The sequence below is a fragment of the Agelaius tricolor genome, unplaced genomic scaffold, assembly GCF_023055355.1.
Source record: "Agelaius tricolor isolate 1412-34295 unplaced genomic scaffold, bAgeTri1.0.p SCAF_6, whole genome shotgun sequence".
NCBI classification, from domain to species: Eukaryota; Metazoa; Chordata; class Aves; order Passeriformes; family Icteridae; genus Agelaius; species Agelaius tricolor.
In genome coordinates, this window is record NW_027269266.1 from 7575185 (window position 1) to 7602253 (window position 27069).

Sequence of the window (27069 nt, forward strand, 5' to 3'; positions counted from 1 at the left end):
TGTTTTGTAGCAGAAATCAGCTCTTGTACTTGTTACTGGGGGTATATTATTAGCATTTTAATTTATTTATACAACTGTTCTTTGTACCTACATCTACCCAGCACCTGGATAAGTGGCAGATTAAGCATAGCACCCTTCTTACAGTTTTTTTGCCCTGCAGTAATTGTGCACAACTTTATTAAAAGTGAATCAGCCAGGATGAGGGATGGTTTCATGATACACTTCACCTGGAGCAGGTGCTGCAGAGAACAACAGTGCTTGAGGGCTGTGGGGCTGTGTCCCCAGCTCACAGGGTCTGAGCCCTCACCTGCAGAAACCCAGCTGGGCACCAGCTCAAAATCACAGAATGGGCCAGGCTGGAAGGAAGCACAGTGGGTCACCTGCTCTTTCCATCACAAGTCATTAATTCACCCCTTTTCAGCAATGAGGTGTTTGATGTACTGCAGTTAATGAAATTAGAATATGACCAGTGGGTCAATCTGGTCCAACCTCCCTGCTCAGTCAGTGTCACCCCAGAGCACACAGCACAGGATTGTGTTCAGATGGTTCTGGAATATCCAGTGAGGGAGAGAGACTCCACAGCTTCTCTGGGCAGGCTGCTCCAGTGCACGGTCACCTGCCCAGTAAAGAAATTCTTCCTCATGCTCAGTGGAGCTTCCTGTGCCTCAGTTTCTGCCCATTGCCTCATCTCCTGTCGCTGGGAGCCACCGAGCAGAACCTGGTCCATCCTTTTGGCGCCCTCCCATAGATATCTATACACATTAACGAGGTCCCCTGTCATTCGTCTCCTCTCGAGGCCGAACAGAGCCTCTCCCTCAGCCTTTTCTCAAAGGAGAGATGTTCCCTCAGCCTTTTCTCAAAGGAGAGATGCTCCCTCAGCCTTTTCTCAAAGGAGAGATGCTCCTTCAGCCTTTTCTCAAAGGAGAGATGTTCCCTCAGCCTTTTCTCAAAGGAGAGATGCTTCCTTATCCCCTTCGCTGCTCTCCACTGCACCCGCTCCTTGTCTCCCTTGCACTGAGGAGCCCAGAGCTGGACCCAGACCCCAGCTGTCCCTCAGTAGGACCAACCAGAGGATCAGGATTTGCTAGCAGTGCCCTCCCTGCTGCACTCCCTTGTCCTCTCCACACGGGCAGCCCGGAGCGGGACGCCCCTCCCGCGGCCATGCCGCCCCTCAGGCGGGCGGCGCATCCATCGCTCGGCGCGCGGCTGCCGGCCCTGGTTGCCGGGCGGGCCCGCACGCAGCGCCGATCCCGGCCCGCGGCGGCGGACGCGGCCTCCCGGCCCCATGGACGGGGACAAGGTGAGCGGCAGCGCCGGGGGAGCGCGGCAGGGCCGGGGGACAGCGCCGCAGCCTCGGCTGCTGCCCCCGAGAACCCCCGCGGCTCTGCCGGGGCCGGCCGGGTCGCTTTGTTTGGTCGGCACGGCGGTGAATCCCCCCCGCAAGAGGCGTAGCGAGGGAATCCTTATCCCGAGGCTGAGGGGGAGTTGTACCGCCCCGCATCCCCCTGCGGAAGCTGGTTACGGAAATACCCCTTGTTTCACCTTCTAGATAAAAGCCTGTTTAATAATTGATGCTCCTGTAACCGCGAATTGCCGAGCTTTAGTTCTTCGGGAACACACGTAACTTCTGCATTAAGGTGTTAAATTATTGAAGGTTTGCAGAAGTCCGGAATAAAGGAAACAAAACCACATGGCGTGCTCGCATCAGTGACTGGGTGACGTTTCCAGTGGCTAAAGCAGGCGTGCCAAAGCGGTGAGCTGTGATGGAAAATTCAGCTTTGATCTGAAATATCTCAGGTGTGTCGCTGTGAGAGTGCCAAAGAGCCAGAGGCAGGAGCAGCCACAGGGAGTGAGGAGCCCTCCTTTGGCTGCTTCCATCAGCCGCGCTCTTGCCTATTTGAGAGCTCTCAAATTGGCTACTCATACTGGAAATAAGAAAGATAAATGTTTACATGCAAAAAATAAAGTATTTTTTCTCTGGCTTAAAAATTAAAGACAGAATTGTGTTTTACTGTTTTTCTATTTCTTTAGAATCACATTTAACTGAGTTCTTAAATTGGTTAAAAACATTATGTTCTGAAAACCTCTTATCTTTCTAGTTATGAGTGAAGAAACAAAACCCTGTCGATCTCTTTCAAAGTTTATCTAAAGCAACAAGGTTTCTTTTTCCACTGACTGCTTCATCTGTAGATTAAAGGACAAATTTTTAACTGGTAAAAACATTCACAGAACTTTTTTGAGTTCAGTAGATGTGTGGCATTTCATGTGAGCTGAATGCTCCCAGGTAGATGAATTAAGCTAAACCCCAGTGTCATTTAAGTAACAAATCTTAATCTGGATTTAAATGAGTATATAAGTACTTCTAAATTAGCAGACAGGTGAGACAGTCCAATAAATCCTTTGAAAGTTTTTTTGAAACATTATTGTGTGGACATTTACTTACAGAGGGACAAATGACTCGATCCTTTATAAAATATCTCATTTTTCCTGTTTGTTTATTATACTTTTGCAAAAGCAGAGATTTAAGTGGAAAACCATACACAAAAGCAACAGCTTCTGATTGTGGTGGGGAGGTGATAACTTCAGACCCCAGAAAAGTGACAGATGCAAGTGCCAGAGAACCACCTGTGAATGTGTGCTGTGTGCTTTTTGCCTCAGCTTTGAAATAAATCTGTAGCTGCCTCATCTGATGTTGTCTGTTGGTCAGGCTGATTTTATGCTATTAACATCAGTAACATTCTTTTTTTGCTGATACATACCTAACTATTGTTTAAATCCAAAACATCATTTTAAATAGGTTGCTGTTTGGGACTGTAATACAGCATTCTGCTCTCTTCCCATCCATATCCTCCCTTCCAGCTTAACATTCACACAAGTTCTGTTGAGTTTCTTAGGCTTTGTTAAAGCTTGACTTAAGAAAATGATCAGCTTTGTTTTTTACTTTCTCATCTGACTTTCTGCAGTAGTAAATATTGGCATTCTTTGGTTTTTTGCCTTTTTTAGGGATCAGAAGATAATAAAACTGAAAGGGCACTTTCTGTTTGTAACAAATACTGCCTTCTTGGGACTTTGACTTCATTGACTATAGAAGCTTAGCAGTCCACTACAATCTTCTATAAAATCCAAGTTTGAAAAGACAAGACTTTTTTCATGTAGAATAATTCAAAATATATATACTGTTAAAATACTGCCTCCATATAATGAATTAACAAAAAAAATAAAGGGGCACCATAAGTTTATTTTGTTCCACCAGTGCAGCTCATCATTACCATATTTACCAGTGATTATTTTGTTAATCTTCAGTAGCTTTTGCCAAGTCTAAATTTGAGAATAAGGATAGCCTGATCATGTCACTTTGGATATGGTCCTCATCCTCCAATGAACTAGTTCAAGTATTCAATAGATTAAAATTCCTCCTTTCCCTTAGAGATCTCAAACAATATGAATTTTTATTTAGTCTTTGTTACAGCAGTCAAGCAGCCAAGTGAAGGAGCTCTGCAAATGCAGATAGAAGAAATAGAACTTATTTTTTAAGGGAAACAATCATGTGCACTCTAGTGAAACAATCATGTGCACTTTGATTAGTTTCATTATCTTTTTACCTTCAGTGCTACATACTAATATTTCATGTGCAGTCAACTTAGACATGCAGTCTGAGCTTCAGGCTTCTTCCAGGTCCAGGAAGGTGAGATTTACTGTAAATAGGTATTATAGCTAAATCAAATTATTGTTTGCATGATCCTTTCAGTGAGACTTGCCATGTGTACCTTGATCCTTTCCTTAGGAGTATGATTCATTGTTAAATGATTTACTTCTCTCTGCAAATTGATTACTCAGTCTTTTCTGCATTTTCTGTTCTAGAAAAGAACCAAAGAAGATACTTGGAAAGCAGAAGAACTTAGGAAACATCTAAAGGTGGATTTATTTTATTTCTGTTAGTCTTGCTGTTAAGCTACCTTACAGCACTAGAATTTATTGGTGGTCTAAAGATAAAGAATTGACTCTTTGTTCTAAATTAGATAAATGGAAATAATGCATTGTTACAGTAAGCACACAGCAGTCAGTGGGATCTGATTTGCTGGTCACCCAAATGCAAGTGGCAGCTCTGCTTTATATATATTATTCACTTTCCTAAACTGTATATTATCTATTGTATTTATTATCATCATCTATCATGTTTGTTTTGTGCTTTTAAACTGGTTAATTACATTATCCCCTGGTCAAATAGGCATTCAGGCTGCAGTCAGTTACATCATTGATGTTTACATTAAATTTGTGTTGTATTTTTTAAAAGCTGTTTTCCAATATATGCTATTATTTGTTAGGTTTTTTTTCAATAAGCACAGGCATAATGTTAGTATTTACAAAGTAAGCCTAGAACTATATCAGCATTTTAATTGTTAAATGGGAAATTAACAACTATTTGGGAAATTAAATACATATTTAGTAATCCAGCATTTTTTTTCACATGAATATACTCCTATCAAAATAGATTGCTGAATTATAATGATAAATTTTTTATTTTATTTCAGGCAGCACTACCAGATAGCCAAAATGAAGACCAAAAACACAGAGAAAAGAAACTGCAGAGAGAGAGGAGTGTTCATGACATAAACCCTTACAGACATGAATACAGAGGCAGAGAGAAGAGCAAGGAGAGAACAAGAGAGAGGGAGAGGTTTAAATCCAGTGAAAGGGACAGGGATAAAAGGAGAGAGAGAGAAAGGGAAAAAGAACAGCAGAGAGAAGAGCGAGAGAGACACAAAGATCAGTTTCAAGAGTCATGGCTGGAGGAGAGACACAGTGTACTAAAATATAAAGACAGGGACACTGATAGAGAACGAGACAAAAAGCACAGGACATATGAGATAATAGATCCACAAAATTATCTGAAATCATCTGAAGGAAGAGATACAGAACGTCACAGAAGAAGAGAAATCAGGCATCGTTTGGGTAAGTAACTTTGGGCTGCTGCTGTACTTGGAAATATTTGATATTTAGGTAGGAATACTCTGAAACCATACCCCATCTGTGCAGAGAGGATAAAACAGGCAGGTGCTGGCATGTTTTATTTTGATGCTTTTTAAAAAAATGAGGCTTGTTTCCCTTCCTCTGAAGAGAGGGTGGATATCAGTGGTTTTGTTGCTCAGTGCCTAGACACTGTCCTGAGTGACCCCTTCACTTGCAGGGTGATTGCTGAAATCAGTAGCACGTGTCATTACTCTTACCATGACACAAGACTGGAGGGATTCATTAGGAGAGAAGAAGGAGTAACCAGCTTTGGAGAGAGAATTTCAACAGAATTCCTTTTTAGAAAGATCTTATGTAAGAGAAAACACATTACTAAAATACTATTTTTTACATGCTAGAGTTAATTATTTACAGAGTTGGAATATTATAAAATCTGTTCCCTAATTTATACATCTGTTTTCTAGAGGAGGAGAAAGCAAGAACTGAAGAGAGAGAAAGAAGACATACAGCACAGAAGGTAAAGGAAGTTAGCGAAGTGTTTCCATAACAGAATAAGATAAAATTGTAGAATAATGAAGAAACTGGGTCAGACTGTCTTCCCAAGAAATCCAAGAGATGCATAGACAGTAAGGTGATGACAAGTGTACAAAATGAAAACAAAATATATCTCAGCTACCCAATTTTAAGGACGTATTTTGTTCTCTTTTTTTAAGTAAACATGAAATAAAATTTTCATGCAAAAATGCTTACTTTTGGTACAGCTACATCAAAAGTTTCCATCTGCTATTTATGCCCTTATTGCAACGGTAATTGATGAGTGTACATCCTACTTTAGACCACCTAGTAGACAAGAATTAATTTTTTGTGTGAAGAACATATAATTCAAAGAATTTTCTGTAGCAAAGTGTGCAGTGTCCTGGAAGAAACACCAGAATCTCATAATTTGAAACTTGTTATCATAGGAAATGAAAAAAAATGGCTGGAAGATCCATGTGACACAAAGATTAGGTACTTAAAATTCAATCATTTTAATGGTCAAATCTGGATAGATTTGTGAAGATAGAACTGTCTTGGAGAAGTTTTTAAACATTTAATATTATTTTCCTCTTTGCAGGATAATGATTTAAGAAAGCAAATTGAAAAATTTTTAGCCTACAAAGTTGAAGGTGAACGTGCACACAAGTTAGAGAAACATCAAGAGCTGGATAAAGAGAGAGAAAGAAAACACAGAGAAAAAAAAGAACATTCTTCTGGGACAGAAAAAGAGAGGCTTTCTACAGAGAAAAGTTATAAACATTATGGAAAGGAAGAGGAAGAAAAACATAAATCAAAGAGATCTAAAGAAAAATCTTCCCATGGAGACAGAGAAGGCCCAGCAGCAGAAGCTGATGAGAGAATAAAAAGTAGAGAAAAGGAAAGAAAGAAATATGATCTAAGGGTAGGTTTTGCTAAAGCATTACCTTATTACTTACTTTAAATATCAGTATATTGTCAATAGGGGAATGATAAAAATGGTAGGATTTTAAGTCATCATTTTCTGAAACTTGAGGCTAAAGTGGTAGATTAAAACACTACATCTGGATTTAAGTATGCTAATTCAGAATTGATTCCTTCCATAAAATTTAAACAAAAAAACAATTGCCTATATGTTAGAAACATCTTTTATTCATAAAATTCTTTCTTGCTGTGACTTTGGAAATTTTTGCAAACACTTCGAAGTGGAGATGTCATAAGGCTTGAGGTCCATTAAGGTTTATTGGCTGCCTTTATAGCAAAAAAGATTTTAATAGAAGCTACTTTTATGTTGTCTGTGAAGGGAACACAACAATCCAACTCATTAGTAGGCAGGTGAATATTTGTGGGCAAACCCCACCCTTTATATTTGTGGGGTTTGCCTCTGCTTCTGAAGCCACAGAATATCTTTTATGTTTCTGATATGGAACATGATGTTATATCCTAGAGATTTAATCAAGAATTTGTAATTTTTTACTGATTTTTATAAGTGTTTATTCAACAAGACTGAGAAAAGGAATCTCTAGTAATTTGTAACTCTTAAAATCAAATTAATTTTCTATAGACATGCAACAGTTGGGATGGTCTCGGGTAGTTTCTTCTAAAGAGTGAAGATGTACAATCTTCTGAAATAGAAATTCATAAATATACTTTCTAGTGACAATATGAGTCATTTTCAGTGCAGGGGCCCTCCATAAGTGATTCCTGTACCTGACTGACTGCAGCAGAGAACAAAAGTCTATCAGGGGCTTGCTCAATGTTTGACTTCCTTGGAAATGTACTCAGGTTGCTGTTAGAGAACACACACACTGATGCTTCTGTCCCAGAATTATTTTGTTTTCTGTTTCAGGTCTGATAGAGACAAAGAGCTTTGTCTGAAACAACCTATTGAATACATTTCCAAACTTAAGCAAACCTTCATAATACAGAATTTAGGATTCAAGCCCCTCTACTGGGGATTAAAAGTGCCTGAGACTGTTCTCAGGCCCTCCATGACTGTTCTGTGTCCCTCCATGCAGTTTGTGTGAATTGTAGTACCTTCTGTTAAAGTCCCATTTTTTGGAACAGGCTGGCCACAGCCTTCCAAGGTCAGCTCTTAGGCCCTACCCGTTTTTGAGAGCATCCTACAAGCAATGACTGAAACAAAAAATGGTCTGTAATTGAAACAATTCATTAGCAACCTTTTGTGTTGTTTGATGAAAGTACTACTAATACAGGATCATATACATATTCCCTCCCAGCATTTCTGACTCATGAATATTGTGACTTCTTTCACAGAACAGTGAATACAAAAAGGAGGAGAGGATTCAAGAAGAAATGAGCCATCAGCTTGTAAGGTAAATTCAGAGATTTAAAATAATTATATATTAAATGCTGTCTACTAAGATTCAATCACCACCAAACCAATAAGCATAAATTCTTAATCTCACATATCTGAGGACAATTTTTTTTCATAGGCCCAATAGTAGTGCAATTGCAAAGAAATCTTTGTGTTGCCTCTAAGATGATTCAGATAAAAATGTATGTATTTGTATTCCTTTGATTATTTTTCTTCATCATGGTAGCAAGAGATATTTTTAGTCATATATATTAATCTGGGCACTTAGTTTTGGAGACAGACATTCTGAATTTTACCACCTGGAAATTCACTATGTAGTCATGTGGACACATGGAAGGTTCATGATGAACTACACAGTATTCTATTTTGTTGTTTAGTTTAATTTAAGTATCAATCCTTAGCTCCTATCCTAAATGGTATCCAAAACATTGTATTTATATGTATATAGCAAGTTTGCTGTTGAATATGAAAGGAAATATTCTAGATACCCTCAGTAGGATCAGTTAAATTTCAGGATTATATTTCTAAGTTTTATTACTAGCAAATAGAAATCCCAGAGAAGTTTCCTGGATATTCTAGTACTTAGAATTCTTTATTTCTTGAGCCTTGTAAAATTCTTTCTGGAGTCCAATTCTCTGGGTCCATGGTTGGTTGCAATTCTCACTTTTAAACCTAGTTTATCTTCCTGGCTCAATAAAAGTCTAGGTTTGCTTCTGGGGACACAGGCAGTGAAGTCACTACCAGTGGCTGAGTATTATTAATGTTAAGCATGGGACAAAGCACTTGGGCTGAAGTGAATTTGTGGAAGTGTGATCCTATGCAAAACTGAAAAATTAAATATTTCAGAATATACATGTTGAGATGCTACCTGGCAGCAGCACTCAGCTGTGTCAGCAATGCTGAATATTCAGGCAATGGTTTGAAGCTGTTGCTGCTGGGGCTGTGGCTGAGTCATTGTTTGTGCATAGCTGAGAAGAAGAGTTTAGCCATTCCTGGATGGCAGGGAAGGCAATAGGGTTTGCTGGGATGTCATGAAACCCTGGTTCAGCTTCAAGCACTGTTAATGTTGGATCACTCCAATTTGTTATGACACAATCCAGCCAAATTTTCATTTTTATTGTTGCCTTTTCCTATGTTTGGCAATCCCAACAGCAGTAGATACAAATACTCACATAAGAAGTAAAAATATTCTCTTTAAGTTTGATACTCTCTACTTACTGTCCACATATAAAATAATCAAATAGATTATTGAGGAGCAAAGTTTGTTGTTGACTTGCTCCTGCTCTCTGACCCTGATTGTATTGTCCTCATAAATAAGACCCCTGAATGAAAAAATCAGGTTTGAAATCAGTCTTTGATTTATAGCTTTTGAACATATTGCACCAACCTGATCTTGATCTCTGGTTTGCTGCAGTTATTAATACAAGTGATAAATGTGTGGGGTTATGAATTTTTTTTTCTCACTACTTTTCTTCTTTTCTTGCCTTTTGATGTAATTAGAGGTGTTAAATTTAGACAAAGTTTCTCAACTCTTTGCTGGTTAATCACTTGGTTGTTTCATTATCCTTTTGTGTCATAGAGATCTATAAAAATACTTGTAGAAATATTTCAGTTAAGTGGACATTTCCAACTGTTCTTTCCTGTTCAGGAAAAAAAGCCTTTTTTTTTTTTTTTTTTTTTTACTAAAACAAACAAAATCCCCAAAAACCAAAACTGAAACAGAAGTGCTTTCTTATGAGTTAACCAATAAAATTGTTGTTCTCCTTTTGAATAGGACTGTAAAAGATAAAGGAAAACTCATTGACACAGATGGCATGGACACAAGACAAGAGGTAAAACTAAAGAAGAGGAAATGATTTTTATATTTTGAAATTATATATTTTAATCTTTTTAAATGGATGTGTGCAGACAGAACCAAATTTTCAGCAAGGCTGAAGCTGTATAGACTTGTGTTTATTTGGAACAGTCTATGCAGATACAGCATAACTCTACCATAAAAATTCCAAGAAGTTTTGTGATATTTTCAACTCATTGATTCAGCTCATCTTTAAGTGTGAATTTCTGTAGTGAGGATCTAAATTTCATTTTTAGTTTGTGGGGAGAAATAGGGAGTTCAGTCCTCTTATATTTGGTCTCCTTTTCCATTATCTTCTCTGTCTTCATTGACAATAGGAAGCAACACAGGAGGGAGAAATTCCTACTCAAGACCTGACTCAACAAGGACACTGAAATTCCAGGGATTTGCATTCTATGTTGTTGATTTTTTTTTTTTTGTATATTTGTTGCTCCAAATGCCACAGCCTTCAAGATATTCCAGCATAACTTCCTAATCCTGCTTTTTATTGACAATATATAGATTTTCTCTATAAATTCTTGAAAAGTAGGAACCCAGACAATACTGACAGGTGGAGGTTTTTAGTGTGTAAAAACCATATTTGTACCAGATGCATCTGTGTTATTAATAAAGCTCTGTTATTAATGACAGCTCCGTTGGCATTTTCTGAGATTATCTTAGGTAATAAAAAATACAAAGTAGCCTAACAGCTAATAAACACCTTTTTTGAGTGTGTTACTAAAGGGGTCTGACTAAATGGAATAAGGATTTATTTAAAAATCATATTACTTAAACTATATGAATTAGTTACTGCTAAGTACCAGCAATCTTGCAGGCAGAAGAAGTCAGAGAAATTTCTCACAACTAAAGTTATACTGGAGGATTCAGTCTGTTAATAAAACACTGCAAATGTTGAAACCAGGAAAGTTGCCATAAGTAAATGGCATTATTTTAATCAAGTTGATAATCTAGAGAAAGGAAATGTATTTGAAGTTCTTGCAGGGCTACCATAAATCTTATTCCATGTAAATAAAGTAGAGGATTCAATGTTAGCAAAATTATTTATATATCAAACTTTTCTTGTTCTTCTATTACGTCCATGTTTCCGCTTTCCTGGTTTCAACACTTGCACGATTTTATTATCAGAGTGAGTCCCCCAGTATAACTCAGGTGTAGGGATAATTTTGTCCAGTCCTCAAAAGGGTAGGGCAATCTTATTTTGTTGTTAGCACCATCACTGAAGTTGTGGGGAACACAGCAGCTTTTATGTCTTTTCCAATAAAAATACTGTCAGAAAAACACTTGGTCTTCCCAAGATAAGGTTGAGTTCTGTTTTTCTTCCTGTACTATTAGTTTAATTCAGTAATTAGCAACTGATAATATAATTTTCTTTACCTGTATAAACTACATGCTATATGTTTGCTCGAAAATGTAAAAATATCTGAGAATAGCAACTATTAATCTATTGTATACTAAGATTTGGCAGATGAGAGATTTTTTGGGGGAAGATTATTTAATGGTTTCATTTATTTTTCTGATTTAGGAAATGAAAGATGCACACATCTCTAATCCAGACACAGGATTTAAGGATTTTTCACTGAACTATGAAGATGACTTTGAAGTAAGTAAAAGTATACAGTTATTTGTCTGAAGTAATTCTTAAGTATCAAAATAGAGAGTAACTTTGTTCACAGAAATAAACAGGATGTTACATGGCTTTTAGTTACTTTTTGGTGACAGTGACCTTAATGTGGCTAACAGTAGATAGTGAGTAATTAAAATATTGTATAGAAACTCTAAAATATATTTAGTTAGTTTTCATCAGAGGTTGGGAACCAACTTTTGTTTTTTTAGTTGAAGTGTTCAAAAAATGTTTTCTCTGCCTTTGTAGATTTCAATTATTTAAATGACTTCCTGTGAAGAATGCTGAATTAATTAAATAATCAGAGCTAATAATTTCAGATGAAAAATAGAAAAAACCTGTTCATTTATCATTGAAAAAATATCATAAGAAAAAGATATTGACACATAGCATTCACTTCACTAATTTGTTTAATTGAGTTCCCTATTTTTAGCTCTCTTTTGTCTACTTTAAAGTTATTAAGATACAAGAGTGTGTGGGATGTGCTTTCAATGTGCTGAGCTCGAATCATCTTTGTTCAGTGAGAGTTGAATTCATCTCCAGTCATGTCAGGAGTGGTGATTTCCACTGTTGGGCTGGTCACTGCAGCAGCCCTTTACCACTCAGTGAAGAGAAAGAAGCACATTTAGGACTTGTTCATGTGTGTTAGGTGATTATTTTAGCATGACATGAATTGTCTTAGTTTGGAGAATTTGTTAAAGGATGACTCTTAGGCATAGACAGGGAGTGTGGCAGTTTAGTAAATATGAGCCTGCCATGAAAGGACAGCTTGAATTAAAACTGTCAAATAAACAATTTCATACATCCCTGACACATTTATGCCACTGAGCACTGTTATTTTATTTTTTCAAAGAACACATAATTCACCTAAACTTAAAGTATCTAATTTAGGATATTAAATAAAAAGACTATTTTGGGCACTGTAGAACAACACTGAGATTATCTACTCTTGATTAAAATTACTGCAGAATCAAGAGATGCTCTTTTCTTTCCATCAGTTATTTTAGAATGCCTTTCAATCACAGCATTCAGAGATATCTGTACGAGGTTTTTATTTTGACATTTTGTAATTTCTGTAAAAGACCTTGAAAAATGCATCTATAGTTTTTGTTTTCCAAGTAATGGAAGTTCTGTTACTTTCAAAGGTCTATGAAGATGATTTTGAAGATGATGAAGACAAAAGTGGTGAAGTAGGAGATGCAGAGGAAAATCTAAGAGAGGTTCAGTTTTCCAGAACATCAGAAATTGAAGAAATTCAAAGAGCAATTACTGCAGAAAATGATAGAATTCTTAATCCATTGCCAAAGAAACTGGAAAATGAAAAAAAGGAGCCAGTCATGGGTATGTGACTAGATACCAGCCTTTTTATATTAAATGTATGAGTAACACATACAACTTACAAGTCAGCTGGCCACTTTTTCTAACAGTCTGCCTAAAGACCAAAATCTGGTCCTCAGGATGAATCATGTAGATTTGTGGTAAGCACTGTAACGTCCACATTACTAAATGATTCATAGGAATTACTAATCATTTAAATTGTGAAATATAAAAAGTACAGACTGACATTTAATACATCTTATTTTGGGTAAGAGGAGCATATGAGAGTCTGGGTTTTGAAAACTTGAGGAGTGCTGGAACAGTTTGGGGCTTCCGCTGGCATTAAATTCACCTTTTTCTTTTAAGCAAAGCTGAAGCAACTGTTATGAGGGAAAGCAAGAAAAATATCAATACTACTCAAATACATAGCACTTTATCACTTTTAAATGCAAGCTCTTTCTGAAATGCCTGGTATTCAGTTGATCTGACACCTGTGATGCCAGAGCTGCTTATTTAAGTACAGTTGTTCTCCTTTGAGGTCTGCACTGAAGTGGGCAGCCACATAGAATCATTGTGCAAAAGAATATTTAATAGCTTTTTAGTTTGGTTCAAAGTTATTACAGAATGGAAGAATAACATGAAGTTTCTGTAAGTCTTTACAATATCTCTTAAAGGTCTTTTCCAGCCTAGAAGAGTCTCTGATTGTGTCAATAGATTTTCAGTTAATGGTCATTGCAGCAGGAACCAGCATACTGTAATGTGAATTTCTTCTTGCAGAAGATTTATGCAATTATTATTTATCTAGTGAACAATATAGAATCAATAGAGATTTTTAAATTTCAGAATTGTAACACTTGGTGGTTTATTCTTAATTGCACAACACATTATTTTTTGATGAACTTTTGATCTTGCTTGCTTAAAATGGTGGTTGATCAGTCTGGCAATTATTTTTATAAGTTAAACAGCATTTTACAAGTATTGCCTAAAGAGGCAGTCATCCTTTGAGGAAGTGAAGCACCACTAGTCCTGACTGGAAGTTGGATCTTAAGGTCAATTAGCTGCAACCTAGCCAGGCAAGGGAGTAAGGTAGATGTGACATCAGTTGTTGTAGTTGGTCTGTTAACTGTGGCTTTTCAAGGAAGCTTTCAATGTTTGCCTTATTCATCTAAGGATATTAGTTAAGCCTGTGTTGCTGAGGTCCTCCTCTACCTGAGCTCTTACTCAGAGGTGTAGTGTGCACATGGTGAAGTCTGTGTGACTTGAATGCAATCTTTAGAAGTAATCAGAGTGCTTTACTGTACACAGGGCACTGAACAAGGCACCTGCTGATGGCAAGAGAAAGAAAGAGACACTTTCCGTATAAGTCTTCTAAAGTAAAAATTACAATGGTCAGTCATTTTGAATTGATTGATAAAGAGCCATTGTATATGCTGGCCCATTACTGATGTTAAACTCTTTTTACTGAAAATGGTGATAGAGCACTTTGTGTAACATGTGAACCAGGAACTTTCAGTAGCTGTGTTGTAACAAATCTGCTGCTTTTTAGACTTACTGCTTGACATTTTCATGCACTTTTAAGTGTGAACTGTAACACTGTGTTTTACAATATCACAGAAAGGCAAGATTCTTCTGTCAGAAGCTCTTTTTGTGGAATATTCATGGATTTCCAAATGGCAAACCAAAGACAAAGCAGCCGAAGTATGGCCAGTAAGCAGAAGTAAGTGTATTTTAAATAATCCACAAAAAATGGCAGCTCACTATGTGAGATGCAGTTTTTTTCATTATATTTGAAGTATGTGAATTTTATGAACTTGAGTCTTATGGAATCAAATACTTTATTAACTAGCAGCAATTAGTTTTTAAGTATATATAATTTACCGTTATTGCTACAAATCATTTTGTAAGAGAAATGCATCTATATATCAGTTTATGTGCATCATTTTATTACAGAATGTTTTGCCAGGATTGTAATTTCTTTGTTTAATACTTTAGACATTTAATTAGATATTGACTTAAAGTACTAAAGAGCAAGCCTTTTAACTACCATCTCTGCAGAACTGTAACTAATTGAAATAATCAAGAATATATGGTGCATATAGTTGCCAAAATAGCACATTCCCTTTCAGGGAGAACATCAATTGCAGTAAAAACATGTTATTGCTGATCTAAAATTGATCTAGATTTGAGATACCTAAGACATCTCTGTATTTTAAAGAAACAAAATGATGCCTGCTTTTTGTGGAGCTTGACAGGAGCTCCAGATTTGTCTGAAGCACTGTATATATCTCCAGTTTTCTGTTACAATGTTTGGATGCATAAAGAAACGTTATTAAATGTTATTGTTAATGCCAGACTCCACTGTTTCATGGCTTCACATCAGTGGCTAATTTTCACATAAGGGAGATTTTATTGTCTAAGTTATTTAATTCACATTGCCTAAACTATATACACAAATTTTACACGAGTTCATTGTCTGGGCTTCCTCTCTAAACTGTAGAGACAGATTAAGAAACTCCCAAAGGCATCTCTGGAGAATTGCCTTCTGGAATGTTTGTCAGCCTCTGCTGATTAAGTACCATGACTGATTATGACTATGTTTGTAACTCTGTGTGCATGCTGACAGCATACACAGCCTGAAGATAATGAGCATTTTCATGGGAAGAGGAAGGGCTTGTGGAATTCAATCTTGTGATAATACATTACTACCAGTAAATAGACTGAAAGCATCCCATAAATAATTTGTGGCACTTGGGAGTTGCAAATTATAAATAAAAACGTATTAGTTTATTTTAAGGATTTATCTGCATGTATCATTAAGTTTTGAAACTATTAAGCAAGTTTTATATATTTGAGTTATATCTCAGCAATTTATGCCCATGTTTGTGAAGAGATGATACATTATGAACCACAAATTAAAGTAAAATGTGGGTAAGAATATGCAATAGATGTCATCAAGTAGCAAAAAGGAGATGTGAAAATTGTCCTTATGCATAAAGAAAAATTCACTTTAAAATACTGATGAAATTCTAGCTCTTGTTACTCTAGTCTTGTCTCCTTTCAAATGACATTTTGCCTCAGCAAGAAGTTGTAACTAGAAAATGCATCTGCAGGAGTGTTTAGATGTGGAATTGCTATAGATGCATAATTTTATCTGATTTGTATTTATGTATCACTTTTAAGTACATTAAAAACCTGCAAGTGCAAGAGAGAGAAAGGGAGACTACAAAAATTGTGTAATTATCAAAGACTGTATAACAGCAAGAGCCTGGAACTCACTTGTAAGCAGACATCTTTGTGTAATTCAAGCAGTTCACTCTAGAAAAGAAATATCTTAACAGCTTTATGGCATTAAACTGGAGAGATAGTTGTGTGAATTGTGACAAGGACTGCCAGTCTTTTCCTACAAATATGTAACAAAGCTAGGATATCATACAAGATCTTTATAAAGCATGTACACATATGAGTGATGTGAGTTAATAAAATGAGTTTAGGAGAATTAGCCACCATCCTAACTATAGAAGAAAGAGACATTCATCTGTTACCTCATTCATCTGTTACCTCACAGGACAGCTTTGGAACACTTAGGCAAGATGATCTGCCAAGCTTTTGATGGTTTGGCTTTAGTAATAAACCATTTGACATTTGCCATTTGCAATTAGTACTGCATTTTCAAATATGATCATTATCTCCATGTAACATTAAATAAAAACTCTAAACAATAGTCTATGTATTTCTACTGTTACATTTTTATCTGCCAATTAATTTCAGTACAACTTCAATTCCCATAGATTAAAAGATTGTTAGATACAAAATCAGGCTGTCATTCTTTAGGAATATTTGTTCTTAACCATTTTTATGTTTCTCTCTTGCAATTCATCCTGAAGAAAACGGACTTCAGAACTTCTCCCACTAATTGACCTGGATTTCTCAGTTAGTTTTTCACTACTGGATTTGCCCCCTGTCAATGAGTACGACATGTATATCAGGAATTTTGGTAAAATGAACACTAAGCAGGTGTGTAACAAATACCTAGTAATGTTTCAATCCTCAAAGGGCTGATTTGCCTTCTGGAAAAGAATTTTCCTTAAAAAATAAAGTTTCTAAAGCTACCAGCACATAAGGTAATAAATTAATCATATTGATCTCTAAGCCTTAATTACTATAAAGCAATGATCTCAAAACTTTTGGCCAGACAGGCAATTTCCTTTCTGTATTAGAAGATGACTCTCCCATTTTCCTTCCCCATTTCCTGAAGGGCTTTTCACCTGTCTGTGGCTCAGTGTCCCCAGATATGCTGGGTTTGGTGTTTACATGCCTAGGAAGACATTCTGTATTTTTGTAATATTATTTATTTAGCACTCTGGTATGAAATGTGGTAAAAGGTGCATGCATGAAATAGTGGCAGTGTGTCAGTACGCTCAGATCTGAATTCACAAACAGAAGAGGCTGAGCTTTAAATTCCAGTTTTAAAATTACTAAGTCCTATTCAGTTATGTGCTGTCAGTTTTAGCTGTATCACCCCATATATTGATAATTTAATCTTTCTACTTTAGGCATATGTTCAGTGTAATGAGGACAATCTTGATAGAGACATTCAGACTGAGGAAGTTGAGACACTGGAGAAATGGACACAGCATCCAGGAGAAAGTGCTCTTGTATCTGGAGGTGAAGAACATTTGAATCTTACTCACTCATAGATGAGTGCATGTCATATAAACTTTCTCTTTGGTATCCATTACTTGTGAGAATCTCTAGAGTGGCAGGCTGCATTGATAGCAAGCTGACATAGGCACTCTGAATCCTCATGTGGAAAGTATGAAAAATAAGTGGCAGAAATAATTTTTCCTTCTGGCTTGATGTTTTTATTGGCAGCAGAAATGAGTCTCCAACAGATCTTGTCCTTCAACGCTATTATTTCTGAAGATAAGTTGATTCCTGCTCAAAAATTAAATTGTCCTTAGACTTCTCTTAACTGATTCTCTTTTGAAGCCTCAGGTTTGGTTTTTTGTTTTTCTGTTTTTCATAGGTCCCATAAACAGCCAGAATACATCAGTGAATGGAGCTCCAACAGCTAAAATTGATTCACAAAGATTAGCAGATTTTCTCCGGTCTGCATGCCAGGTACACTTATATCCTTGATATCCCTTTGAGCTGGTTGCATAAGTATATAGTGTGATAAATCACTTACAGTTCTTGTTCTGACTAATTTAAATGAATTACTTAAATAATACTTGTTATCAAAGAGAAAAATCTCTCTGCAAAGGAATGGAATCAGAGCTGTGTAACTTTTATGTCTGTAAAACTGTATTTGCAAAGTTACAAAATTAACAAGACAGTTGATAAAAGTTTTATGAAGTTAAGCCATGTAACTTAAGAAAGCTACAAATAGCAAAGCTGGAAGATAAGATGACCCTTTTATTTCTATAAATGTAATTATGTTTGAAAGGTGATTGCTGTTTTGCTAGAGGAAGATCAAGTTGCAACACAACCCAGGAAACGAAGATCTCGACAAACCAGTCTGTCTATTAGTGATAGCTGTTTCCAGTTAAACACTAACCAGCCATTCCTCCATGGTAAGGGAACTTTATTCTACACCTTTTAGTGTACAGAGTGATCTCTCCTTTCTAATGCAAAGTGCCATGTTCTTTGTCTTTACTGTGCAAACAGCACAGATCAGGATATACAGATGATGTAAACCCCTCTTTCCTTTTTATTGCAATAATCAGATTGGTTTCACATAGGGAACATGGGAGCATTTAACAAGACATATATTCCATCTATTCCTACCAGAAATAAAGCTGGCAATTAACATGATGGGTGTAATTTTGTAATTTTTGTTCCTGTTGTTGATGGGACACCCAAGGGGTGTAATTTTGTTTGGGCTCTTTATGCTGACAGTAGGGCCAAAGTTACAAATAAAGGCAGGTTATTCAACAGGGATACATTAGCATGATCTATTTGTAAAGCAATTACATCTTCTCCATATAAACAGTAGCTGTTGAGATGAAAAGTGAAAAATAGAGCATCTGTAATTATGTTAGGAAGGCATATTATAACACAGAACCCTACATCATCTAACAGGAACATGTTAGACAGAGATAAAACCAAAAAAGCCTGGCCTGTGCTGTTTCCTGTTTGAGACTCAGATTAATTTTCAGTATATATACTGGCATCAGATCAGATTGGCTTGCTTATGCCCAGAACAATTATTCTATTAATTTCCTTACTCTCTTACTTTTTGCTTCCTACTTCTAGTATTTTGAATTCCTTCTCTAGTCCCTACTTTTTTTATTGTATAGTTTCAAAAGCAACACAGTGTTAATAGAAATATTCTTCCTAATTGCATCTTAGTTTGTTAGTTGCTATAGCAGCTGAATATGCTTTTTCATCTGCAGTGAATATGCTTTTTCATTTATTGCTTTTCTTTCTTGGCTTTTTCTTTAATGGTTTAGGCCGAAAAATCCCCTGCTTGTGTGTCTCCCAAGTTCAGAGGCAGACACTACTTTCTGCTCATGGCTTACCTGAAAAGGCAGGTGTGGGTTTGCTGAGCAGAAAGAGCCTTATATGTGTTTGGAACATCTGGCAGCCCTCCAGTCCTCAGAAAGTTTTAATATGTGATTCAGAGGTATGTGTTAATAATGTTGTATTTTGTCCATCAATTACAAGACTTTATTTAAAGATTTTAATTTTACATGGGGTCTTTTTTTGTATTGCTTCAAAATGTGCCATCTTCTATCTTCTGAGAAACACATTTTAGCCTAGTGAACAAAGACTGTTCTTGTTCCATTCTGTGCTTCAGAACCAGATTGTAGCGATGGTCATGGTGTTTTGTTGGTTTTTTTGATTGTTTAATTTTGACCCTATTTCATGGTTGAAAAGTCAATGGAAGTAAACATCTGGTTCAGATGTTGTTAGGACCTCTCTCTATTCATCATTCCCATACAGTTGAGTCACCTCTTTCAGCTTTGTGACAGTAGATGCAGATTACACAATGATTGTTTTGAAGAGGGAGAGCCTGCTGAAGGTCTTATATCCTACTTCCCTTTTAAAATACATTTCCCTTCTGCCATAAACCTGCCATGGAATCTGTATTTTCTGGGTTCCCATGCTAACAAACCTATTTCAGGCTCATAAAACCATTGATCTTTATCATAATATCAATCCTGCATGTTTTTACTGTTTTACAGGTGATGTGTTGCTGTTTTAGTCCCAGTAAAGCAACATTAGTTTTTGCTGGAACAGCAGATGGTTCATTGTTGGTGTGGGATCTTCGAGAAGACTCAAGAATGCACCCTTGTATGATGATCACTGAAACTGAGTGGACATTTAGAGTTCCCACATTTTCCACAGGTGAACATCTGTGCCTCTTGGTCAGTCACTTTGTGCACAGTGAAATTGTCACCTAAGTCTTGATGTTTCTTTAATGTTCATGCAAGATATCCTAGAGTGAGGAATAACATATAGCAAAAGTTTTGTAAATAATTTTATTGGGAGTATAGGTTTAAGTTAGTTGTTAGGAAGACATTTTTTCCTGTGGGATTGGTGAGGTACTGGCACAGGTTGCCCACAGAAGTTGTGAATGCTCCATCCCTGGAAGTGTTCTAGGCCAGGCTGGATGGGTCTCTGAGCAACCTGGTCCAGCACAAGGTGTCCCTGCCCATGGCTGGTGGCTGGAATGAGATGATCTTTAATATCCCTTCCAGTCCAAACCATGCTATGATTTTCTGATTTACCTTTGGCTGTTGCACTATTAGTTTTCTAAAACATCCCACTACACACATTTACAAAATCCTCTTTTCTTTACAAGTGTTTCTAATTGCAGCAGCCATGTAAAAGTAAACAGTAGCTGTTTATAGATGACTTTTAATTTTTTTAGTAGGTCAAAGATGCTTGGTCTCCTGTTGCAAGCTGGTGGTCAAATGGATGTGTACGGTTTCATGCAGTTGCTTATGTAAGCAGGGAGGTTTAATGCTGGATACTTAGGAAGCTTTAATGCCTTCAGTCCTAAATGAGATTAAGTTCAGAGCACAGTGCAAGTCCAGAAATCATGAGTATCTGACAAAGAACACACATTGAAATTACTCTAAACACACATCAGCCTTAAAATGTTGTTAAAGGGCAAATACGTATTCTTTTGTGGTGAATACTGTTTCAGGATTTTTCAGGATACTTTCTACTAAGAGTAATTTTTATTCAATTTTGTCTTCTTTTATAGTAAACAGTGATTTATTTCTACACCTATTGCTTATGGAGCTTGAAATAATTCTTTCCATGCTAACCCTGAAATGGCAGATTTTAATGAAATGTCTGGTATGGTGGCATAAATGATGCATCATTCATTTGAAAAATGAGAAGTGAATAGAAATATTGAACCACTGATTTATCTAGTAGTATTGTGTTAATTTAGCAGTTTGCAGGATTGTATTTGAGACTTGTGCAAAGTTCATTATTTGCCATTTTTTCTTTGTAACCATCATTCTCCCATAAGCTGAAGAGTGATTAAGATTTATTGTTGTTTTTTGTGGAAAGTACTACGTTTAACTGTCATTATTCTCATTTACAGATGGCATTCTAAACTCAGTAAACCACACCTCTCCTATACTGGCAGTGGAACCTGTCTCAACTTCTCTCAGCAGTGACCACAGTTATGGGCTCTCAAGCCTCTCTTATCAGGAGGGTATGTAAACTGCTCTTCTAAGCATCAGTCTGAGCCTTTCTTTAGGTATCTAGTGAAACAAATATATCATAGCAAAAATCCAGTTTATAATCCCAGTCTGCCTCTTAAGTTGTTGTAGTATCAATTGCATGCAATATTCATGTTTGTTTTCTGCTCTCGTTTTTATGTAATGTTCATTCAGTGCAGCTTCACATCAGATGTGGTTGTGTACTTGTTATAAAGTCTGCTTTCTAGATCACATTTCCATGATAAAACAAGTTATCACTCAAAAACTGTGTTTGGAAGAGTCTTAGAGCTTCTATAATGTCCAAAAAAAATCCCTGTCTGACTCAGTGGAGCAACGTTCTTATATCTGAAAGCACTTAAAATGTGTGGCTGTAATTGATGGTTTTTCCTGTGCCTTTTGCCTGTTCTTTTAATGACCAACCTTAGCAAAGAAACTCTAATCCTCATATCCTCAAATTCTCAGACAGTGTGCTAGGGAAGACATTATCACTTCCATTGCAGATTTGTACTTTGAAATCCATAGTGGTTTGAAGAAATGTGCTGCCTATTGCAGCTTTTACAAGATTCCATCTGTTTCACTTTATGTTCCCTTCCAAAGTCCACGCAGAATCCAGACATTTTCAAAAAGATGCAGACTGAGATCATTTGCCTTTCTGGTAGGACAAGCTGCACATACTGGAATAGACTGGACTAGACCATATAGAACAGACTATTTGAGCTGGAAGGGACCTACAAGGATCATCCAGTCCAACTGCCTAAGCAGTTTGGGGCTGACCAAGCTAAAATGTGTTAAGGGCATTGTGCAAATGCCTCCTTAACACTGACAGGCCTGGGGCATTGATCAACTCTCAACAAACCTGCTCCAATATTTGACCATCCTGTCAGTAAAGAAAGTTTTATGCCTTTTTTCCCCTTGGGTAAATTAGGGCACTTTCCCTTTTTATGCAAATGAGAGGATTTTAGAAGTTTCAGGGGATGTATTAATGTAGGAAATGTTTCAAATCCTTTGCTAGTGTTCAGGAGGAAGGTCAGTGTATGAATATAAATTGTTGCCATTCCTTTCATAGAAATGTCAAGCCCTCCATTTCAGATAGCTTCAATGGATGAAAATGGAATCCTCAATATGTGGGTGAGTATGTATGAAAAGAGAGAGTATAATGTGTAATAAAATACTTCAAATACAATAACCCAAATTCAGAATTTCTTAGGAGAATTGCTTCCCTGAAAAGTACAGCAACACTAACCATTCTGTTGGAATTCTCCTTAAAAGTTTTCACCTGACCCCATAATGTTTTCTTTTGGCAAAAGTATTAACAGGTACATGAATTCATGAAAAAAGGCAATAAATTGTATTACTTAATAAAAATATGCTCAAATATTTCCAGTACTCCATTAATAGTCCTCAGTCATCTTTCACCCACCTACTTTAATTTTAAAATCACAGTGGTGTCAGAGATGATACTGAATGTAGGGGAGAAATTAAATTCCTAATTTATATAAAACAAATGTTAAAGAGATAAAAAGTGAAAATCAGAGGATAAGATTTCCTTGCCTAAAATATGACAGTTAGGATAGCACTAGGTGTGCTGCTCTTAATTACTATCCTGACAACTCTTCTATCACATGTTTTAAGTGGTTTTTTACCTGATGCAGCTTTTGTTCAGCTGCTGAACCTGAGAATAATAAGGGGTAAAAATATTTCACCTCTGTGTCAGTAATCAAGTGCCTTAAAGCCTTGACTTACTTTAGTAACTTAAGTAGCAACAGATTCAGGCCAAATGATCTACCCTTTTGATTTCATGTATAGTTCATTTTATTCATGTATAGGAAAGCACAGGAAATGTGTTACAATTCCTTGTTTTAAGGTGTTTTTTTTTTTTGTAACTGGCCAAACCAACTAGATGCCAACTAGCAATTAAGTGTAGAATGTAGCTTTGCATATTCTGCTTTCTATCAGGAACATCAAGCAGGCATGTGAAGCTGTTTTTAGAACTGCAGACATTGACAGGGAATAGAGAATCTACCTGTGTTCATTGTCTCCCCAAACAGCCCTTTAGAGGTATTACTTACTATTACAACTTTTAATTCTGGTAAATATTGATTGTTTATTAATGTTAAATATTGACTTTTCAGGTAGTTGTTGAATTGCAAAAAGCAGATGTAGCTGGTTCACAAACTGACTTAGGTGAGTACTGTACTACTGTTAGAGGTAGAATAAAATGCTCCAGTTTTGGGACTATGAAATTAAAAGAGAGAGGAAGAGTCAGTGATGCCAAGAAGTAGTTTAGAAGAAGGCAAAATTACTGAGGAAAAGATTTATTCTGAATAATTAATAGCTGATGTTTGGGGTTATTGTTTAGGTAGTAGACTAATTTTCACTGCTATCTAAATCTCATCTGCTAATTCTGTACTGGTAATTGGCAGTAGACAATCACATTTCTTACAGTGTCAGAGTAGTTTTCTGTGTTGTCAACAATAGGTGTTTTTCCCAAGAATGTGCAATTCTATGGCTTTAGTCCTCCTCTTTGTACTTTAGTTTCAGCCAAACCTGTTATAGTGCTTTTGTTGTTGCCTGTGTCTCCATTTTGAGAATTGTCCTGAAAGTTTTTTTTTAGGTAAGATACTTAATTTAGCATAAGAAGTTTTCTGTGGAAAAACTGAAAAACCAAGTCCATTCAGCCCTTTTTGAGTTATGTAAATGAAGAAAATTACATTCTTTGTTCTTTAAACACATTTACACTTACATGCTTACCTAACTGGAAAAGGCTGTGACTAAAATCCTTTTACATTTGAAAATACAGAAATAAACAATGAAGTAATGCCAGCAAACTAGAATTTTGGATCAGTTTCTATAAGCTCATGTGCAATGTCAGGCTATATTAAGCTGCTAATGCTGGGTATTTTGTCTGTGGAGAGGCACATTCTAAAGCTGTGGTTATGTGTTGACACATTTGTACTGCAAACAGCAGGAAAACCTTTTCTTCTTCAAAGAATCATTGTCTTTGAAGGATTTGCATTATTTATGTTGTTCTCTGCTAACAAGTAACATAGACCAACATTGTGGATGCATTATTGCACTATCTCATACCTATAATTCATTGTCAAAGATCCAAGTAACATAAATGTGCATCTTAACCATTTCTAGAATTGGGTCTTAGGGGGTGCTGAAAAAGAAAAGTGTAACTATGTTTCTATTTCTGTCAAAGATTGTAACTCTTCAGATTTGAATTCTGAAGCAAATCGTTCTAAATGATGTAAGATTCTTACATGTCAAAGGCTGTATCTGCAGTAAACTAATTATGAAATATCCTTTTACTTATTACCTTACGATTTAATTTATTGATTACACTATTTTTTTAATGCAAAGTGCTTAAATCAGTTCAAATAATAATTTTTTATAATTTTAGGTTTAGTTCCTGGAGGGAAGGTAAAATTAGTACATAGCTCAACTATGGAATTGAGTAACAGGTAGGAGAACTGGGGCATTACAGTTTTACATATGTTATTTCACAAAGCTAATTTTTCCTATACTTTACTAATTTGCTGTTACATAAGATATATTTAACATTATTTTCTGTTTGTGGTTTTTTTAAATACACGTTTCTTGCTAGATCTAGTCATAGACATTTTAAAGAGTTTCTGTATGTACTTGCACAGCTTTAGGAGACAATTGCCTGTCTTAATGTCATCTTTTGCCTTTGCCATTTTCCTCAGCCTTTTCCCAAAGGATATTAGCCAGAGAATGCCACAGACACTGACTATTAAATTTCTGTCTTCTAATCCCAATCACTTCATTGTTGGAACAAACATTGTGAGTACCATCCTGGCATTCATCTCATTTTTAGTTTTTTGGTTTGGAAGCTGTCTTATTTAGTTGGAATTTACCAGTAGACTGTGTAAAAATTATAATTTGGGCCTATATTATTAAAATTTGTTAGCTATTAAAATTTGTTAGCTATTAGGGATATTTTAAAGTATCAGCTCATGAACTATTTAATTCTTTCCTGTAATACCAACAATGCAACTTTTTTTGTTGCTTTATTTAATTAATTTTCTTTATATTGTTCACAGGGTCTGGTAGGCCATGGTACAAGACACGATTTAAAAGTTGTTCCAAAGCTATTCAGGCCCCAGGAGAGCAGACTGAGATCAATAAGCATCACTGCAATTGATTTCTTCCCTTTTGGAAAGCCACTGTTTTTGGTATGAAAGCATTTTAATAAGAAATTTCATTTTTTAATTACTTGCTGAGGGAGTATTTCTAATTTGATGTATTTAACTAGATGTGTTAGTAGATTTACCTCACTAATTCAAATCTGCCATGAAGGGTGACAAAAAAAAATCATAGACTATTAGGATAATTTTGGTTGGAAAAAACCTCCAAGATCATCAAGTCCAACCTTTAACCTATCACTGCCAAGTCCACCAGTAAGCCATGTACCTAAACACCACTTTTTGTATCTTGTTTAGTTTGGTTTGTTTGTTCCAAAAGGCATTTTCTTTTTCTCTGTGGTGCAGGTTGGCTGTTCAGATGGAAGCATTAGATTGCACCAGATGACATCAGAGTATCCCCTCATGCAGTGGAATGGCAGCACAAAGGGCCAGCCAATCATTGCCCTGCAGTGGGCTCTGACAAGACCTGCTGTGTTCTTTGCCCTGGATGCATCATCCAATATTTACATTTGGGATCTTCTGGAAAATGATTTGTTGCCTGTGGCCAAGCAGACTATCCCATCAGAGAGGTATGTGCTCTCTTTTTAACAAAAATATTAATATTGCTGCATGGGGTTTTTGCTTGATTTTAAATGATCATTAGAATTTGCTTTTCTAACTCTTGTGACCTACTGAAGGTGTGGAAACAAACTACTGTAAGCTAAATTTTGACTGTCTTCCCTAGGCTGAAATTAGTCTTGCTGAATATCCCTCTAACTAAAAGTTTTCCTTGTATCCTTGTTAATTGTAGCAACAGATTGCTAGCTTTTGGAGAAATTACTACAATTAAAAAAAATTAAATTTTAAATTATTTAAATTTAAATTTACTACACTGTACTGGAAAATGCAATTAAACATTGTTCATTTTTACAAGCTTGAAATAATTTACAACCATCATTAGAAATTGATGATAAAATGCATGGGGGAAGAATTACATGATAAAATTTACATTAAATAGTTGCAACTGGTGAAAAGCTAAAGAACATGATGGGGTTTGAGCAGAAAATAAGAATAATTTAGTTGACTGTAAGTAACCTGATACAAACATGTTTGAAAGCACCAATTTCTATTTATTTTGCCTCAATTAAAAAACACTCCCCTGTTCTTTTGATTTCAGGGTTGTAACTATGACTCTTCTGGGAGAGCCAGAAAAAGCAAATGGATTGTTAGGCATTGTGCTGGCCAAGGAATCTGGACAGATAGACATTCAGTATGTAAAGAAGAAGTGGGCATTGCCTCAGCCTGAGGAATCTGAAAAACTGTATTCTATTTTATTGCAGTCTTTTTAGAAACGGGGTTGTACAATTTATTGCAGAATATGTAGTTTATTTTTTACTTCAATTAAAGATTTTTAATGTAATTTGTATATAACTTGTCTATATTTTAAAGACTATCAATACAATATTTCAACTGAAACAATATATTTTGTCATAAAAATGACAGAATCAAATTTACCATTATTGTACTCAAAAATATGATGGCTGTGTTTTATTATTGAAAGTACTCTAGATGTACATATATTTTTTAAAAATAGCAAAAATACATTCCTATAAATTGCA

General features: G+C 36.1%; 1 protein-coding gene across 1 annotated transcript; it reads left to right on the forward strand.

Moving 5' to 3' along the window:
- The first annotated feature begins 1153 nt into the window (after positions 1-1153).
- Positions 1154-27069, forward strand: DYNC2I1 (dynein 2 intermediate chain 1). The gene is made up of 24 exons (XM_071428614.1): positions 1154-1300; positions 3862-3915; positions 4533-4953; positions 5436-5488; positions 6086-6409; positions 7762-7820; positions 9597-9654; positions 11200-11277; positions 12444-12639; positions 14230-14332; positions 16500-16629; positions 17169-17280; positions 17642-17736; positions 18062-18188; positions 19068-19240; positions 19803-19965; positions 21179-21292; positions 22366-22427; positions 23432-23483; positions 24706-24766; positions 25013-25109; positions 25370-25501; positions 25817-26040; positions 26628-27069. The coding sequence occupies exons 1-24, from the start codon at positions 1286-1288 to the stop codon at positions 26797-26799; spliced, it is 3075 nt and encodes a 1024-aa protein (XP_071284715.1). The 5' UTR covers positions 1154-1285; the 3' UTR covers positions 26800-27069.

Excerpts from the sequence above, each read along its gene's own strand:
- DYNC2I1 (XM_071428614.1), top strand. Across the intron at positions 9,655-11,199 it reads GCATGGACACAAGACAAGAG|GAAATGAAAGATGCACACAT; the intron begins GTAAAACTAAAG and ends TTTCTGATTTAG. Across the intron at positions 12,640-14,229 it reads AAAAAAGGAGCCAGTCATGG|AAAGGCAAGATTCTTCTGTC; the intron begins GTATGTGACTAG and ends ACAATATCACAG.